Here is a 20,604-nt window from a genome sequence, read left to right as displayed (position 1 = left end):
GAAAGCAAGTACTTGTGTATTTCCACTTTTTTTTTATAAGTATTTTTAACTTAATCCTTTATTTTTATTTTCAGTTTCTGTAGATTTACCAACTGCTGAACAAGTATCTGAGTAAGTTTTGTTTTACCACTCAGTATTTCTTCTTTTCCTATTAATTCAGTGACAGATGGTCAAAAATTGTAATTTGAACTTGGATTTCATCCAAATTCATTAAAACCAAAAATGTATGGAATGTACACTTAATGTGTTTTTACTATTGACTATGTCCAGAATTGCAAGAAGGGGTAGATAAATTGCCTAGGTCATAAAACAAACAGCTCTTGCAGTATTTAAAATTTCTTGGTCCTAACTGCTAAGTCTAGGCCTAGAGAGTTTGTTATTTGAAGTCACTTTTAATATTAGCAATATTAAACGAGTGTTTAATGTCCTTTACACGGTGTTGATGCAAAAAGAAAATAAAAATGCTTTACTTGATGTAAGATACATTATTTAGAAGTTATTTTCCAAGTACCATCATTTATTTGACAGAAAATATACTAATTAATGTCTAATTATTTTTTTTAAATGCAAAGAAAGATTTGAAAAGAAAAATAAACATGGAAATTTTGACTTTCAGTTTATATGCTAAACCTTTCCCTGATTATACCAGAACAGTATCAGAGACTTTAGTTTTAGTAGTTTGCGAACCTGTTTATGCCTTAACTGAAGGTTCTGAGGTATGCTAATTGAAACAAACATTTGAGTTCTCTCAGAACTTCATTTGAATGTAGGAATAAAGATGTCAATTATACTGCAAAGAAGAAAGTTTTCAGAAGGTAGAAGAATATAATTTAACCCATATTTAAGAGCAGAGTGTCACTGTATCCGTATAACCTATAGCAGGATTCTAAACGAGATAGGAGATTCTCATGCATGATGAGGACTTCAGCAGAGAGAGAGCAGTCTTCACAGGGTGTTGAAAGTATTCCCAATAGGTTATTTCTGATATAGTGAAAGATCCCTGTTTATTCACTCCAGGTAGGTTGGATTTAGATGACCTTAAAAGGTTTTCCAACCCCAAATGTTCTGATTTCATTACTTTCTATTAATATTTATTATTTATAATATTATGTACTAGTCTGTACAATATAATTGTCCTATAATTTACTAATGAAGTGGCCGGTAAGAGGACATGCTGGAATAATCTCTCAACTGATCCAAACATGGAAATACATTTATTTGATTATGAGTAATAACAGCACAAAAAGTATGTTGTGAGCTTACCTTCAGTAGTAACTGCTTAGCATTTGATGTAGTTGAGTAGAGCTTGTGGTTTGATAAGACGAAAAACAGACATTATTAAAAAGAACTGAAGTTGTTTTGTAAGGAGCAGATGGGAAGGAAGTTGATTTGGGAAACCATTCCAAAAAAAAAAAAAAAAAAAAAAACCATTTAAGAAAAAGTGGAATTTCTCTTCCTGGAGTACTGAATATTGAGATCTGACAAAATACTAGGAACAGTCACTTAAGAGGATGAGCTGTGTATTCCCTTCATTAATCCAGGGTGGCTTGTGTTCTTCAACTGTTTGGATTTCTGTGAAACTCAAACAATGGAAAAATAAGTGTTGAGCTGTGATACAACTCTAGTAGCTGGATGTATGTGTTTGGAATTCATATCTGCTGGACTATATGTGAGGAAAGTTACAGGTGTATGGTGGGTACAGATGTGTGTTTGTGGCAGGCTGTTGTCAGTACTGCACCAAGTATCTTGTTATCTTGAAAATATTGCACAGATGTCATACAAAAATACTTTAAGAATGTTGGATGTGCTAAATATCTATTATGCAGAAACAGGTGGGTAAGCACTGAAACAGTAGAAGTACAATCAAGAATATGTACAAGCTATTAGTGTCTTAGGTTAGGATAGATGGATATAGCCATTATTTTTGAGAGCCCTCGTTTTGCTGTTAGGTTATTTACTGGCTCAATGTGAGGTGTTATAAGCTGTTATTTTTTTAGACCTGATTAATCTCACCAGTCTTGTCCTTATCCATTTAATAGCTTGCTGATACTTGGGACAAGAATTTAATTTCTGAATCTAGTAGCATAAGTGCATCTATGCAGCAGACCTTGTATTCATTATTTGCAGTACAGAGTACACATGAATATTTATCTTCATCATGCTCTGTGTTTGGTTTTGCAAGAGGTATCTTTAGACAGTGCTCACAACTTTCACTGTGTAGTTTCTCTGTGATATGTGAGTGTATCTTCTCATTCTTTGACCTGTAATTTGGTGAAGTGTGGGTTGCTTATGGATTTCCTGCAACATTGGCCATAGTGACTCACAGTTAGACTCTTGGATGATTTTGGATCTTCTCTTGCACCTTTCAGACCTTGCTATCTTCTGTGGTCTATAAGACTGACTGTATATGTTGTAAAACTCATCTTTATTGCTAATGACCAGACACATTCTACAAACAGTGTTCAGTATTGGCGAGGCTTGTCTTAGGACCAAGATTCTGTCGTTAGTAGTACAGATAACTTAGCTGGAGATGTTCAAGAAGGATTTTCTTTTGATATTACTTCTTCACAAAAGTTGCCTTGTTTTGTTGTTTCATGATCCACCTTGTGCTGAGGGAATGAGCCTTGATAACTATTCCAGTACTCTTCTAATGCTCTACTCGCTACTTTGCACAACATTAACATATTTTTAAATGAACTGACAGTAGACATTTTTGTTGCAGGGGAGTTGAAAGTGAGCAGGTATCCTATGCTGCTTTGGCTCACTGATACATCATTGTGGAGCAGCAAATTGAACCCAGTCGAGCTTGGGATTATTTTGGTATGTAAGCGAACAAGCATCTGACCAGACCTTTTCTTTTTTCTTCGTGCGTTGAGGCTGTGGGGTATTCTCTTTTTGCATCTTTTAGGCAGCAGGTCTGGTCTTTTCTCCATTACTGTAGTCTGGCAAAGGCTCTTCTGTGTTACTGTTCTCTGGTTTGCAGCATTAATTTACAGCTTTTGGGGGCTATAATCCATGGAAGAGCGATTTACCAGTAGTTTCATTTATGTGATGTAGTATTTCTTTGCTGCTCATTGTCCCCTCGAGTCTGTCAGTGTCATCCAGAGCTAGAGTAGTGTATAAATGAGGGCATATACTTAATAGCACCAAAGCCCATTTTGTTCTGAACTTGATCTTGGCTTTTGAAAGTTGAGGGATTTGACGTTCTCTTTGGGTATTCACTAAAACATACAAGTCCTTATCTGTTTAATAATAAAGCTGTGTTTTGTCTAGCAATGTCTTTACAGTATATAGTGATAAATACGCTTTGGAAGACTTGTATCCCATGTAACTGCATAAACTGAATCTTGGCCTAAAGGATTTGTTAGCTTTACTTTAGTGGCTAAGCTTCTCTTTGCTCCTAAATACTATAGGAGGAATGCGAGTGATGGAAACATGTTATTTGTTGAGCTTTGATTCTGAGAGTGCAGCAGCTACAGTTCATTCATACTTTGTTCTTTTGGTATCATCTCTCATCTTCAAAAATGCTCTAGTCAAGCATCTGCCAATTTTGATTTCACTGCTTCTGATTTCATCTGTAGTTCTAGATAATCTGTGGCAAGTTTATCCATCAACAAAGATGTCTAAATATATGATGAGCTTTTGTTTCTTCATGATGAACACCTAGAGTACCCCCAGACTCAACCTCCTGCTTACAGTGGATATATTTCTTGGTTGAATCTCTCAATTACCAGCTTCCAAGCAACTTAATAGATAATCTTACTCTGTGGTCAGTCATTAGTTATCTCTTCCTGGTTATAAGAGATCTGATGAATGATCTAATAACACAGACTATTCTTGATTTGCAGCGCTTGTTTTTTCTGCATAATCAGATTCTACAAAGTTAATCTCTTTTGGCTGATATTTTTGTTCTATTCCCTTTTCATGTAGAAACAGCAAAGATTTTGATTGAGCTTTTGAAGCCACTGTGGTATTGCTAGTACCAGCAAAGATCATGTCATCCACTGTCTTTGACGCCTATTTTGTGAATGAGCATCTACGCAGTCAGTACCCTTAAGTCTTGTTCTTTTTGCTCCTTTTTATTCTGACAGAAAGTGTGTTCTGTCCCACATGCTGTTATTCAATTTCAATCATCAGCTATGTACTTTAAGTTTTTCTTACAGGACTTGTTTCTGTTTGGCACGATAGCATTCAGTGAGTGGGATCATTTTTTCATTACAAACATGCTTTTGTAATCTAGAGGAAGCTGCATCCGTGATATTTCACTTGCATTCAGGTTTTTGTCAGCAACCAAAATCGAGAGTATGATTGCAGATTTTTATGGCTTTGAAAATTTTTCTCTAAGAATTTACTGCAAATTACATTGCATTGATGCTTCACTTTGAAGTTAGATGATCTGGAAGATTGCCATTTAGTTCTTTTACAATTTTACTGTAGAAATTAGTTTAAAAGTGTCTAAGTTACCTGTGATTTGCTAGCCTTTTGTAGGTAAGGGTGGCAAAACAGTTCATGTAGAAACAAGTTGTATCATGGCATCTTGTTTCTGTTTGCATTAAGTTTGGAGAAGGTTCTTAAGTGGAAAGCTTGCAATATAAAAACAGTACTAAATCATGTAGATAAACCTGCATGACTCGTGCTTTACTATCCCTGACAGTCCTAATTGCTACCAGCCTACATGAATAATGCAGTATATTGGACCACATCTGCAAAGTCAAAGCATGGAAGTCTTTCTGACAAGAAAGTGAAAGTTTCTTTCAGGCTTTAGGGGAGATGAAAATATTTGACTGTTCAACTTTGTATATAATTACACTTATTTATTCATAATTAAGTTAATATGTAGCTGTATCCATTGCTAACCCTATGTTACACGTGAGAAACTGGAGAAGGTATCAAATAATACAAACGTTACCATCTTTCCTATTCTCATTCATTCACTACCAGTGTTAAATGCCTCAGCATGGAAACACCTTTTTCTTTTAACTATGCATTCATGTATACCATACCATAATAACATTTCTGTCAAGTAAAATTTTTTGCATGGAGTGGTAAGGGAAAATTGAGCTTTACTGAATCCCTTTCCCTGTTAAAATTATTTAAAGTATTTTCTACTAAAAAGGCTTTGGGTTTTGTTGTTTCCTGTTTAAATATACTCCCCAAACAAAACAAAAATAAAAGAAGAAGACAAAGACTCTTCCATTCTTTGCTTGCAAACAGTTTGTTCATAATTCTTGGATACGGTTGAGCTGAGAAGCTGGAAAGTACCTCAAGCCATTCAGTTAATGCAAAGATGTAAGATGGAGCTAATTGTCCTAGAAAAGGTTATGTCTGGTTAGGAATGGACAGAAAATGGATGTTTGGTGAAAGATGCCAGCTGCTTTTCAGTACTACTTAACCTAAATAAGGTATAGGAGCACTATGTGGCTATAGGGGTAGCATGGCAGATCCCTGAGAAGAGTTATTTATGGTTTAAGTTCTGTGTGCAAACAAATATACATACATTTCATAATGTGAAGGCAAGCAAAACTGTCTGCATGAATTTCAGAAATAATGATAATAGTTGTGTTTGGACCATGAATCTAAATGTTTCTTCTTTTGTTGACTCCAAATCTGTTCCATTAGCCCAACATGACTCCTTTGTAGCAAATGAAGTTTCAGATCAACCTGTATTGTGAGATTTAAAGCATCTAAAGGAATGCTCTTAATAGGCCAGCTTTTATTCTTTAGTTAAAGCCTGTTTTGTTTTATGGCCAGTACTTCCTATTAAGTATCTCAGCCTGAACATTTTTCTTCAGCTGTTATGTTTTGTCTGAATTTTTATTGAAGAGAAGATTAACAATTAGGGGTTGCTTTTCACTGTTCTTAACTGGAAGTTTATGTAGAGTAAAGAATCTTTTGGGAGCTAGAAAGATTTCAAAATTGTGGACCAACAGGCTGTATTTACCAGAGATCACAATATTTGTATTGTTTTCATAAGATTATGTGCAGAATCCCTGTAGCTCCAGTTATGTAAGAAAGCAATTTGCCTATGTTGCTTTTTGAAAACATGAGTCAGAACTCTTTGGAAATTTAAATATTGGAGCCAAAGATTTAACATTTCTTAGCATAAAAGTGCTACGAACATAACAGAACAGAGAGAACCAGAGTCTTCTCTAGTTCTGAATCCACTTATAATACTATTGCTAATTATGAATTAGAGCTGCATTCAAAAACCTAATTTGAAACAGAAACAAGGTTGAATATATATATATATATATATATATATATATATATATATATATATATAGAATATATATATATTCAATCCAAGTTGAACTGTATTAACCAAGAGGTGGCTATCTCAAAATCTTATCTTGTTTGCTTTCAAAACACTGTGATCCATCCCTTGTGTTTATCAGATATTTAAAACAATAGAAAGGTATTGGATTCAGTTCACTGGAGGTGAGTTTTTAAGGCAAAGCCTAGATTTACTCATTCAACAAGAACAGTGTTTTACCTTGTAGTGTCTGATTTGTCTAGGTTGTTTTGCCCTTTCCAGAGTGATTAGTGATTGGTTTTAGACAGACTGCAATTTTGAAAGTATTTGTTTAAACTCTTGTAGAAATGTTTAAAACAGTGAAGTTAAGATAAATATCTTATGCTGCATTATCTTCTATTGATATTGGTACTCGAGATCAAACACTTAAAAGTATATTAAATCCCCAACCCAAAAAGGTTATCTTTTGATTTACCCTGACACCTTTTCTTCCTGTTAATTAGGAGAGCATTGTTACCATGCTGAAATACCAGTTATTATAATAAAGTATATTTTCCAAGTTACGTCTGCCATGGTTTGTTCCAAATTAAGGTGTAATAATAAAAAATATTAGAAGGTGTACAGTGTGTAGTAAAATTCTTAAAAATTCTTGAAAGGGCCTGCTTTTAGCACTGCTTTTTTTTCTACATTAATTTAGGAAAACAGATGTGGTTGCATATTAAAATAGTATTAGTATACTTTTTCATAAAATTTAAGTTGATGAAGCTGTTTCTTCTGTCAAGTGTGTTGTACCCTGCAGACAGCCATTAAGGCTCAGTAAGGTCATGAATCATTTAATTTATGATTAATAACATAATTTAAATATAACAGACAGCACCATACTCAGCAGAATAAATTTGCTTTTAATGTGGCATCAAGAAAAATGATACAGATATAAGCAATTTTAAGGTGTTTGTGCAGGTTTTTTTTATAGGAAACTTTTGAAAGCTTAGCTTTTGTATTAGAACAAGGCTTTGTTAGCTTGGCTAGAATAGCTGTTGCAATTTCTACAGTAGCATTTTCTTTTCTCAATACAGAAAATCAATGTTAGTGATGTTGTGATAAGCTGTTTAATTAATGAGGTTTGAAAAGTCAATAGATCTTAATAATTTATAACTGATCTAATGCATGAACTGTGCCTATATTTCAAAGGAAGTATCTCTTCCAAGTTGTAGTTGGAAGTCGATTGCAATGTTTTACAATTGCCCTCAAATAATCCACAACTTTGTCCTGAGTAATTGAGTAATGGTAGATATTTCAAGTAAATAAATATACATTTTTGGCCAGAATATAGTTTTATGTACTCCTTAAAAAATACATTTCAGCAGATTTGTCATTTCAGGTCTTAAATAAAATTAATTATTGTTTAAAAGACCATTATGGTAAGGGGGTTATTCTTGTTCTAGTGTTAGATGTACCAGTAGCAGTCTGAAGACTGTTGATTGCTGTTTTTCATGAGATTAAATAACTGGAACAGGTTACACAGAAGAAATTTCTATCGTGGTTCCTGTATAACCAGTAATATATTTTAGAGTCCTTAAATGTTCTCTTGGAACCTTGAAGTGCATCTAAGCTCAAAATTAAGTATAAACTTTGGAAATTGATTTCAAATTGATTTCAAATTAGCAAGTTACTTTCTTAGTTGCTGTAAATTTCTTCATATTTTGTCTCTGTTTTGACCATACAGTATTGGAAATATTGAATCTTAATTCATTGTCTACTAGGTTAAAGACTGAAATCTCCATTAGAGAGAAAGAAGCTAAGTTGGAGGTAACGTCTTTTCTTTTCTCCACGCAATGTAAACAGTATCTCTGAACTTCATAAATTATCTGAAGACACAATACAATTATATTGTATAACTACACGTATCTTACTGCTTCATGGAGTTCAGAAGATATGCATAGTGCTAAAAACACCTTTCTGTGTTTTACTACTACAGTGGTGGGACACTTTTATTAGGTCAGCTACAGAAACATTCCCAATTTGTAGTCAGTCTGGCTGGTTGATTTGTAGGGCAGAAGCCAGGGAAGGAGTGGTATAAATGTCTTACTTATGTATCTTCATCTTTAGGGAACTCAAAATTGACCTGAAGTATAACCTGAGATTTGGCCAGATACTGATGTTGAACTCTAACTTCTTTGCTAATTTTATTTGTATTTCTTTAAGGAGGAAAATCTTTGGAAGTGCCTCTTGAGGCCTGAATGGCTTTCTTCCTAAGCGTGTTCACTATTATATAGCAATCTGAGAAGCCTGTGTGTCTTCATTTAGTTGTATTAAAAGTGAAAGGATAGGCATGTTTTTTGGTGGTGTTTTGTTTGTTTCCTTTACTTTTCCTTCTTTTTCATGCTTTAGACTGTTTAGAATGTGTTTCCTGCAGTTTCAGTGGGGTCTAACTGTTTAAGAATTAAAGATCTGGAATTTCTATGTTTTGCTTCACAAAATGATGTTTCGTGATTTTGATTTTCATTTAAAATACAACAAAAAGAAAAGAACAACAACCATAGCCATTATGACCGGAGAACATGGAAAATACAGACAAAATAGCAATGTTTGTTTTAGCTCTCACTTGTTATTCAGAGTATACAGCAAGTCTTGTCAGAACTGTGAGTTGCCTTTCACTGTGGTTTGGGACACATGGAAGCTCTGGTTACTGGGTGCTTAGCGTATGAGTTTTAGAGAGATAAGAAATCTTTCCTTCCATATAATTCTCTGTTGAGTGGGGAGGCTCACTGAGAGCTGAGGCACATGATGGCTAGAGAGGAAGGTTCTGTGGTAGACCAGTTAGAGCAGTGTAGATCGATACTTTGCCAAATGTGGAGGTGGAGACATTTAATGTGCAATAATTTGAAGCTGGAAAGTGTTTCTTCTCATGGATTTTATAGCTGTGGGGATAGAATGACAGAAATACAGCGATAGAAATATAGCAGAAACCCTTTTAGAAGATAGCATAAGCTTAGTCTGACCATATACCTTCACGATATTTGCTGCATGGTTTGGTCTCACTGAAGCAAAATATACCACCTCTGTGGAGACAAGTATTATATTAACAATATATGATACTGCATATGCAGGCTTAAAATATCTTAAGAGTTTGTGATACAAATGATTATGGTGCTTATATTTCTGTACAAACAAAAGCCTCTTTTATTGTAAAACCAGAATTCACTTGGACAAAAACTAAGTTACTTTATTTTTTTTAAGGACATATAATTTCCTTAATAAGAGTTAAGATAATATATGGACAGAATGCCCTGTAATGTAGTAGAAGCTTTTAGAAGACTGCTTTGCCCATTTCCCACTGGCAATTTATCAAAAGTTTACTTTTTCTACTCTTTGAAAAGAAAAATAAAAAAATCTGATTGTGTTGTTCAGAGTTCAAAAATTATTTCATTGGATGGATGTATTACAATAGACTCAGGTTTCTCCTGTGATGAGCATTCTGGTAAGAATCTTCCTTGTAGTTTAAGTTAGACATCTGTAGGGCTAAAACACTGTAATGCTTTAATATGATAACCTCAGTTTTCTCTTTCTTGTTTTTCTGTTGGTTTTTTACTAAAATTTTGTTTTTAGTTGTTCTGGGTTGTTGGTTTTTTTTGTTTGTTTGCTTTTACCTTCCAAGTAAAATGCTGTCAAGCTGTGGTTCACCAGATCATCTTCAGTAAGGTGTAATTACAATTGCATATATGAAAAAGGCTACAAGGGTTGCTTTAAAATTAAGGGTTTTTTTTCCCCCTTATTTTGCAAGATTTTGCAGACATCTGTATTAATACCCAGTCTCTGCTTCTTGGTAGAGGTATGGAATGTCAGTGTGAATATGTCTCTGCAAGTTTATTGTAATCAATTGGTCATGGATAAAAAATAAAATATGATTAATTATTACAGAAAATTTCAAGACCTAGCTTATCTGAAGGAAAAACAGAAACACCAACATATAAAAGGTAATATAATAATTAGCTGCATCTCGAAATTCAATTACATGAAATAATACGTGCTCTGTTATTTCTCAGGTAATTGGATGAGAATATTTTTAATTAATATTTTCATAATGTGTTTTTCTATGACAAAAACCTTTAAGTGGCAGTCATGATGTACTCAAAAAGACGCAAAGAATTTAGGTTGTAAATGTCAAAACAGTGCTTAACAGGGCTTAACCTACTTATTAGTCAAAGTTCATGATTGTACACAGTGTTAAAAAGAGGTTTTTTTGTATTACTGTGCATGAGTTAACACCACTGAAAGGGAAAATGGGGAACAATTAGAACATACATCAGTAAATGTTAATCCATGGAAGTTCATTTTATTGGGTAGCTGTAACAACTGCACATCAAAGAAAAATGGTAATTGTGGGTTTTTAATGTCTGTCTGGGAAAATAACTGAAATTTACATGGCTTTGGGCACACAGTGTGGGCAGACTTACATATATTTGTATATATACTTGACTACTTCAGATCTCATGGCCTGAAGTAAAAAAAAACAAAACCAAACCTAACCAACAATCAGAACCACCTGAAAAACAAACAGAACACAGCAAGTATGCAGAGCTGATCTTCCTTCAGCTCCCAGGTCTTACATTTTCAATACAGTAAGAAAAAATTTCTTTTAATTTCCAGGTTTCTTTGGCTTGTGGTATATGTATGCTTTCACTTGGTAGGTTCATCTCTTGGACTCAAAATTATGTCTTCTGCAAGTAGCCTTATTTAAAAGCCAGAGTTCATACAGATGGTACAGCATCTGATTCATTAGTATAGCCCAGCTTTCACAATCTGCAGCCATAGCTGGTGGCATGCTTTAGAAAACGAGTCTGTTTTATTAAACAATGGTCAGGTTTTATATTCCAACTTTTTGCCAAAATATCAAATAATTTGGTATTTTCATTTTCCACATCTCCGTGGTCTCAGATTTTTTTTACTGTTCTTATACAGTACTGTCTGCATGTAGACTGGGAAGAGTCTTTCATTCCTAATGTTACTTAGAAGTCTTTTTTTCAGCTGCTGACTTCTGAACAGAATGACTTTTTGAAATTCCCTGTGTTGTGGGTTTCGTTTTTAGTGAGGGGTTGAGTGTGTCACAACTACTGAGTTTTTGCTTATTCATCAGCAGTTGTCAGCAGAGGTAAACTATTTCATTGGAGAGTTGTTTGATATGAAGGCGCTTACTGATGTGTGTAGCAGTACTTCTTCTCGTGCTTCACTGAAAATGAGTTGATAGTGTAAAAGGCTGGATTTGGTCAAAGTTGGGGTTTGATTGCAAGAAGATAAGGCAGATTGTGATAGATTTCCGCTCCATGTTAAAGTAGGATTGTACCTTAAGAGTTTCTTGTTGTGAATGGTGTGTGAATGTAATCCATCTGGAGCGTCCTGTGTGGAAATGTTGTTGTCATTGCTAATGAGTAATGAGTTATTGCTGTATTTAAACTCATTTTTGCATACCTGTGTTCAAAATTTACCAAGTAAAGCATACTATTTTGGTTGTTAACTCTGCAACTTCACCTCACTTCCAAGCTGCTTGTTGGAAAATAGCAGCTAAAGGTCATTTATATACAGTTTCATAGAGTTAATTGGATTTTTGTATGAATGCAGTTCTAAATACTTGCTAGAATTTCTAAGGCTCCATATAGCTAAATTATTTTTCTGGAATAGGTAAGGCAATTAGGAACAGGTGTGCAAGGCTAATTATCATCCGTAGCTGCTGGGTAGCGAGAGTAGCTCCTGTGCTGGAACTTTGTCGCAAGTTTTTTTTCTGAATCATTACATTTTCCTTTTTTTCTAGTAGTTTAGGACAAAGAAGAATAATTTGGATAGAAAAAAATGTATATTGGAGAGTACTGTTTATTGTGTTAGTCTAGTAAGTGAAAAAAGCACATACATTTGTCTGTCAGTAGTAGCTAATGCAGGTTATAATTTGGCAGATAGGCTCATCTCCTGAGTTATTTCCTGGTTATGAATGAAGAAATAGTGTCACAGTGAAATTATTATTATGACTACATCAGTAGGTAGTAAGAGTTTACCTTTGTAGCCTCTTAGCCTATTCAAAATATTCCTGCATCTTAAACCTAAGTAGAAAGTTGGACATTCTTGAATTAGCTTCTTTGAGTGAAAGTAAAACTTGAAAACAAACTGCTGAGTGTTTGTAGCTTGTAGCACCTGGACCAAACAAACCATTTGCTGTGCAATTCAATATTGCTTAACATGTAGGTGAATCACATTAACTTTTAGTTTGAAAATATATTGTAAAAAATTTAGGAGCAAGAAGCTGGTTATTTCCTGAAAGAGTCCTTCATCTATCCATTGCTTGGCAAGTGGGTTTAGCCAGAAGTGGTTTCAATTGAATTTAAAACTATTTGAAAAATGTACAGATGCTTTTTTGATGCATCTAATACTTGATGATGCCATCTCTCTTGCATTTCTTATCTGCATATTACTATTCAGATACTATTTGTAACTTTCAGACTCAAACATTAAACTGGAAGATGTACTTGCTCCAATTTTCACTTCCTATATAGAGTTTGCATCTGAAATCCAGCTTGTTCTTCCATCCCCTCTGCCACCTTTCACTGTTTTTATTTTGTGTCTATTAAACATTTCCATTTGGGGCAGTTACAGCTACTTGTCATTCTGAAAAATCTTGTGGGTCTCCAATTATGTTTTTACCAAGTCAGAATCTTTACAGGAGAAAAAGGAGCTTCCTCATTGAAATGATGAGAGAAGCCTGATGTTTATACATATATATAATGAAGAGAAATATTAGAAAGTAGGGTTTTGTCTGTTGGAATATGGGCATGAGCTGTTTGCATACAGCGTGTGACTATGTGTTTTTGTTGGTAGAGGTGACATCTGAAATACATAGTTGAATCTCTTTGGAGGATTCTCATCCCTTTCCCACTTCAGTTTCCTGATTACCTTACAGAACTGCATGTGGCTTTATTGAAATAATACAGAATTAAACAATAACTGTTTCATATAAAATTTTTCGTTGTGTTTTCTATGTTACTATATAAGATTCTCATTTTTACTTGCATGAATCAACACTGTTCTTTCCTTTTATTTATCACCATGTGGTTCTACTCTGAAAAGTGACTAAAAATGCTCCTTCACCAATTCACTTATTGAAACAATGCAGATTTCTAGTTGATCAACTAAATTTTAGGCTTGAATTAGTTGTGATTTTCAGTGGCTGTCTTTTTTCTTTCTTGACACCCATTAGCAGTGCAGATTCAATTTGTCAGTGTTAAGGTATGAACTGGCTAATTTTTCTTGCACATCAGCAGCAGTTTCCATTAGTTGCTCCTGCATTTACAGCTTGGGACTGTATTTTTAAAAGTGCCAGATGACAAGAAGGAAGCAGCCTTCATTTCTAGCTATAGTATGTAAGAGTTAAAGAACACCAAAGCTGAATTTATAAACAGACAAGAAAAATGCATTTGTTAAATTCAGCCCATCTTACTATGAAAATTTTTAAGAAATAACAAATAGGAAATCTGCAGTGTCACTGTGGGTGTTACTGTGCAGATTATAGCCATGTGTTGCTTTATTATAACTTTTAGAAAAATAACATTCTGTTTTTTGCAGCAAACAGGAGCTTGATTCTTCAGAGGAAACAAAAGAATGCAGTAGAAACCAAAATGAAGTTGCATCGGTTGAAAAGAATGAAGAGAACTCATCACTGTCAGCTACAGAAAATGTTCCCAATTTGGAACTCCATGATAACAGCACGAAGAAATCCTTGCATGAGAAAGGAACGTGTTGTGATTCAGATCATACCAAACAATTAGTAGGCGAGAAACAAAAATGTATTCATGGAGAAAGTGAGTTGAAAACTTGCCAAAGTTCAGATGATGTTGTCTTGACTGATCAGACTAAAGTGAAAAACTTAGATAAAACTACACTTTCAGCAATGAATGCAAAGGACTTAAAGCTAACTTTGGGTGAAGATGTTAGTTTTGAGCAGTTCTTGAGAAAAAGAAATGAACCTGAATCAGTTAGTTCAGACATGAGTGAACAAGGCAGTATTCATTTGGAGCCTTTGACTCCATCAGAGGTACTAGAGCATGAAGCAACTGAAATTCTTCAGAAAGGTAACGTTGCACCTTCATCAAAGCAAGCTGAACAGCTCTCTGAACAAACAGACAAGACTTCTCAAGAAGGCAGTCCCAACAGAATGGAAACAACTGTAAACAAAACAGATGAAAATGAAGCAAGCTGAAATTATGCTCATTTCCTTGTGTATTATATATAATGATAGGAACACCATGGACCATTTCTGACGAGTGTGCTTATTGATGCTAATAATTTGGGGTTTTTTTGAAAGGGAAATTTGGCATATGGAGATGATGTATATGTGTGCACAATTGAATCAAGTAAATTTAGAAATGGGTAATGTGCTTTTAAGTTCATCTACCTGTTTTTTCTCCCATATCTCAATAAACTGACAGTTGAAAGGAGGAAAGTAATCTATTTTTTGTATCTGGAATAAGATGATTTGCTAGCTGAGAAAAGATTTTTAAAACTCTTCTAATGAAACAGTGGAACTTGGTATGAATTCAGTTCTAATGCTGAAATGAAGCACACTTGTAGCAATGGTTGTTGGTCTGCTGACAGCTGGGTAAACACAAGCTTTGGATTTGGTATCACATTCCTGTCTGTAAAAGCATGTAAACAATTATATGAATCTATGCACCTCTGTACAGGTGTAATCCTGCCAGACTGTAGACTTACCTTTAAACTTTCAGTGAAAGTGGAAATATTACAATAAAATATATATATTTGTGGGGTTTTCAGTATGCAGACTGTGCAGAAATACCGGACATAATTGTAAAAAGTAGAACATACTGCTAAAAGTACTGTAGTTTTTAGGCTTTTACCATTGTTTTAAATATTCTTAGTGGTAGACCCATAGGAATGGTCTGTAAGGCAAACCAAAGTATGGTTTAATGTAAAAATTGTTTTAAGCAAGAAGAAGGAAGACCCCAAACTGGAAGTACCAGCTGGCATGCATTCTGCCATTTTGCAGCTGCTACTTGCTAACTCTTAGAAAAAAGGACACGAGAGCATATAATGTGGGAATGTACAGTTCAATTTCACGACTTTTTGTAGTCTAAGTTATATTCAGAAAGATAGCTGCTGGTTTTTGTTTTTTTTTTGTTTTTTTTTTGTTTTTTTTATAGTTAGCAGTTAGGTGTAAAAATGAATATGACAGTAGCTTGCTCTTACAACTTCCTTGCTCCATTTGAAACATTCAGAATGTGCTTTTGACCTAGTTTTGTTTTTAATGTGTTAAATGTTTTGAACAGCTGTTAAAGCACTGCTGTAAATTATTCCTTTTTTTGAGTAAATATTTGCAACAAAATTTTGTCTTTGTGAATAATTTCACTGCTCAGCTTGGAACTTTGGGCATAATATTCCCACCTTTTTATAAAAGATTTGGTAGCAGTTTGCAGGAACAATTTCATTTCAAACTTTTCATTTTAAAATTGTGAGTTTGATGCTGAAGTGATTCTTTTTTTTTTTTTTTTTTTTTTTTTCTTTTTTGTTTTTAAGAATTAAATGAGCAAGTGCCTATGCATAAGAATATTTTTCTAGCTGTGTATTGTGCTTAGATACGCTAACTTTTCCAGATTACATAGAGATATTTTTCTGGACCATCAGCATGCAGTTGAAGTTCGCTCTGCCCTTCTAGGTTGACTAGACTTGGCTTCTAAATGAGTCTAATCAGCAACAGCATTGACATCTAGAGACCATCCTGCTTGTTGAAGCCTCTAAATAAACCACATCTCAAAAATTGCTTAGAACTCTGAAGAGTCACATGAATTAAATTTTAAATTGCTCCTTGATTTCCATCCATGCAGATGTAGAAGCCTTTTTAAAAGAAAAGTGGAATGACTTACAAAGTCACAGCTGTCCAAGCTCTTCTGCTTTAATGAATTCCAAATAAAATAAAGACAGACAAAAAAGCTGAGAAAGTAAGTTGCGATATTCTTCTGTCCTTTTAAAGGTTGTAGTGAGATTGTTATTTTGAGGTGTTACTAACAAGTCTGTTGTCTTCATGCATGTAGACACGAGGGAATATAAAATAACAGCAACCGAAGAAGGGTAGTTCAGAGGAGTAAACCAGCTATAGAACTTCTTGTGTATGTTACTGAAGCAGCTCAAAAGTGCATATAACCAAGAGAAACCTGTGATATTTTTAATCTGAAGATTGATTTTACATGCCAATTAAATATTTTGAAAAATTCTTATGTGGTGTTGGAGAAGATTAACTTCAAGTGGAACCAGTTGTATGATACTTGCTTGTAATTTCCTCATGTTTGTTGTTTATGCAATTAAATTTTTAAAATATTTGCCATTTTAATAACATGAATTTGGATGAGAATGTGGTTTGAATGACCCATACTTCTGAGAATATGTGGAAAATCAAACAGGCGGGAAAAACCTGAGTATTTGACAAATATATGTGAATTCTCAGGCATTTAATATGGAGGGGGTTGTTGATTTCAGTCTGCATAGAGAATATGTATATTTAACAACAGTAATGTTAGGTCTAAAACCACCCAGATGTCTAAGATCTGAAATAGCAACCCTTCCGAATGGAGCAAGAGAGTACTAGATAGTTGTAGCAAGACCATCAAATGGTTTAACTAGACCATTAAATTGTGTAATGAAAGCAGTGGTATGCTATTTTTGTGAAAAACGAAAAATGTATTTCTTTTTTTCCTATCTGAAGAAATCTGTTATGTAAACACTGCAGGATATTGCGTAATTATGAAAATTAATCCCTTTAATGTATTCTGTATGGTTCCTAGAGCAAAGCCAAGTAGGTGCTTTAGGCTTAAGTCACTCCAAAAGATAATTTACACTGATTACATTTGAGTTATTTGTATGTAACTACACATAACTCACTTTTTTTGTTGTTGTTTCTGTGTTGTGTGAAAGCTTTTTATTCTTCAGCCATCAGCAGTTCTTTCTCTGTGCCACCTTTCTCTTTGAACTTAGGAGAATGTTTTACCTCAAGTTTACATTGCCTTGCCAAAAGAAGCAACTTCAATTTAAATCTCTGTCTCCGTACCAGCTGAATATGTTTCACTTCTGAAGAGATTAACAATATTTACTTGAATAATAATTTCATATTGGGTATAAACTTAGTATTTTTGAAAAAAGATGCATGCCATATGCACATTAGCTTTTTTTCTGTTCGGTTGAAAACTATGAACATCAGTAGCTTATCACAAAACTGTAGGGGTTGGAAGGGACTTCTAGAGATCATCGAGTCCAACCCCCCTGCCAAAGATGGTCATTTGGTGCTTCCTCAAGTGCAGCAGATGCCTCAGTTTGTCTCGTGCAGTTTGGGCAAAAAATATACTGCTTTTGGACTAATTGTAGAGGACTGCAGACAAATTCCTGTTGTTTCAGGAGGAGAAGGCATTGCCAGAAGAGGAATAGGCACAGTGTACCCAACAGCTGCAAGTCATGAAGCTCTTGGATGCGAGTCTATTCACTTTTTATGGCTGGATCTCCAGAGATGTTACAGGTTCTGTATATTTCAATCAAATGCTGCCACTAAAGGTAGAATCTCATGTATGGCCTTTCCATCTTTTGGTGTAAAGGCTTTAAAAGGTATAATAGAACTACCACTGTTTGTGTGCAAAAAACATGTTTATAGCAGTAAGCAAATTCACAGTATTTGGTTTACTGCAAATTGCTGCATCTTACTGCAGAAGTTACAGAAGGTTAATTTAATTATAAATATGAGTTCTGAATTCACATGTTATTTGCATAGGATTTTGAAAGATAAAAACTAGTCTACAACCCTGGAAAATGTTAATCACTCACACTTTAATCTTTATTTACTTCATATATGAAATCTCATTACTAAATAAATCTGAGACAGAATGGAGGGATGTGAAATGTAGCTTAAGTAATTAGGAAGAGCGTAATTAGGAAGAGTTCAACCCAAAAGGAAACTTCTAGAAATACTGAACCTGGTGGAGGGTTAGTGGTGGTGGGATAGGAGGTCAAATGAAGTCTTAGCCATGCCAAGCTGCTACTGCACATGCACGAATTTTGCTTTGTACGCACATTTGTATTTATAGGCAACTGCACTGAAAATGTAATTGGGTTTTATTTTCCCTGACATAGATGAAGACAGAAAAAAGAAAGCTTTTTTAATTGATCATGTTTAAAAGAAGGTAGTTTTTGGCAATGGTTCTTACACTCTTCAGAGCAAAAACTTACCTACAACATTGTAATATTGCCACTGTACTTGATTTAGGATGTTCTGCTAATCTAAGTGTGCTCTCAGTGAGATGAGCCAACGACTGAAGGGAAACTGGATTCCATTTCTGCTGTCCGTATAGGTAAGTTTGATAAGTCAGGTTGAGCTAATGAGGCTACTTAAGGGCTCTGGGAAATGTTTCTGTCTTTTTGAGAGTAATGTCTATAAAAACACTTAATGGGCTTGTGCATTTCCATCAGGATAAAGCTGACTCTTCCTTGCGTAATTGCCAATAGACACTGTTACAAGTAAGGAGAAATATTCAGTGTTGAAATTAAACCAAAACAAAATTCTGCATGAAAGCAGATGACTTTTCCTCTACTGCGAATAGCACTGAGTGATTTAACTGCACAAGGGAATTGTTGTTTGGCATTGGTGTTTTCAGAGCTGTTAACAGACTGTGACTTCTTAATGCTGTTTGTATTCTGGCAGTAAAAAATGCATCTTCTGTCTTCTCTCATCATATGTAGTTTGTAGTAATACATTTGTTATTCAGTGTTTGCACAATCCTTAGAAATGTGTTGGTTTTTCCACATTAAGAAAATACATTGTTTGGGAGGGGTTACAATCCACTTGCACTTCTTTGAGTGCTTCTTGATTGTATCTCTTACATCGTTTTGTATGTGACCATTCAATTATGTGAAATAAACAGATGGAGGAGGAATGGTGATAAAAGTGCTTTAAAAGTTGTTCTGCTTATCCCAAGATAGTGGGTAAAATATATCCACCCTGAACTTCAGCCTCCGTGCAGTTACAGCTGTATTCTCTTCTTTTGTAGGTGGTGCTCTGGCTGGTAGGACTTCTACTGAACAGAATCTCCAGAGAAAATACAAAGCAGCAAATGATTGGTGTGTCAAGATGCCTCATTGCAATAAAAGATCAATAGGAAGCATCAGCAAATGGAAACTTTACTGTGAGTGGAATACAGAATATGTAGGGAAGATTGCTTCTGCTTTTTGTGTTTTAGTTATTGAAAGTTGAGATCTCCCTGAAGAACCACTAGATTCTGTGAAGCTTCTGACCAAACTCTTATCAGTGGCTTCAGAGCACAAAGAAAGTTGACCTGAGTGTAGTCTAATATTCTTAAGTATAATGTGCACCAATTAGGTAAAGGTCTGTCTATAAGGTCACTTCTGAAATCAGATAAATCCTGTCTGTCTAGCTGCATGTATTTCACTGCCAAATCTTCTGGGTAGGTGAAAAGTGCTTTCTACATCCCATCCATGGCTACATTAGACTATCTGCCTTTTGTTTAGTATGCTGAAAAGAGTAAAGAGTAGAAAATTACATTTGTTGGAGACCATATTAAGCGAGTACTGACTTTTTTATTTGTACAGCACCTAGAATTCTAGGGATGCGCTAACCAATAGTTATAGCAAAGAACCAACAGTTTTACTGTCATGGCAGTCTCTAACTTAGGAAATGGACTTCTGTGCTTTTATACAACCGTATCCTTATTTCTCTGCCATGAGTTTAAGAGTGTACATAGTTGTGTATAATGAAGTTTATAAAGCTGAGATATCAAACCAAGGCGGTTTAGAAAGAAGAAATAGTTCTAGTTTATAGACTTAATATTCACCAATTTCATGGGAGCTCTTTTAATACCCCACCCTCCTGAATACTCTGCCAGATCAGTTCCAAGATCAGGAACGTACTGAACCTCACTGTGGAAAGAATTTTTATTTTGTTGTTGGCTGATAATCCAGGAAACCAGCATTTGAAGGTATAGATATTAAAAAAGAAGAACAGAAGGAAAGAGAGATCTTACCTCACCCACTGCAACAGTAGTTAGAATACTGACTGCACAGCACATAATCAGGCTTTCTTATGGCAGTGCCCAGTGGAAGCTCTGGAGGAAGTTACTGAAGCTGAAAACAAGTAAGCAAAAAGCAAATTCAACATCTGAATTTCACAACAGGATCCTTTAAAATTCCAGTGGGTTCTATGTCAGATGCTTTTATTTTTACTGTTCACATCAGCAGCAAGATTTGTTATAGATTGTACATGACTAGAAAAACTGGCATGAAAGCTGATCAAAGAAAAT

At 34.7% G+C, this 20,604-nt stretch overlaps 1 protein-coding gene across 3 annotated transcripts in view; it reads left to right on the top strand.

Moving 5' to 3' along the window:
* ZNF280D (zinc finger protein 280D) overlaps positions 1-16,647 on the top strand; it is a 41,845-nt gene extending 25,198 nt beyond the window's left edge. For 2 of the 3 annotated variants that reach the window (XM_072345586.1, XM_072345587.1), the window contains 2 exons: positions 75-111; positions 13,862-16,647. In XM_072345586.1, the coding sequence (XP_072201687.1) occupies positions 75-111; positions 13,862-14,495 (671 nt within the window). In that variant the 3' untranslated portion in view covers positions 14,496-16,647. Of the gene's footprint in view, positions 1-74; positions 112-2,722; positions 2,821-13,861 lie in introns of all 3 variants that reach the window. The other variant, XR_011904857.1, reaches the window with a different exon arrangement.
* The last annotated feature ends 3,957 nt before the right edge of the window (positions 16,648-20,604 follow it).

Source organism: Excalfactoria chinensis, chromosome 10, assembly GCF_039878825.1.
Source record: "Excalfactoria chinensis isolate bCotChi1 chromosome 10, bCotChi1.hap2, whole genome shotgun sequence".
Taxonomy (NCBI): domain Eukaryota; kingdom Metazoa; phylum Chordata; class Aves; order Galliformes; family Phasianidae; genus Excalfactoria; species Excalfactoria chinensis.
The sequence above is the reverse complement of the archived record's forward strand: the minus strand, read 5'-3'. Positions and strand labels throughout refer to the sequence as shown.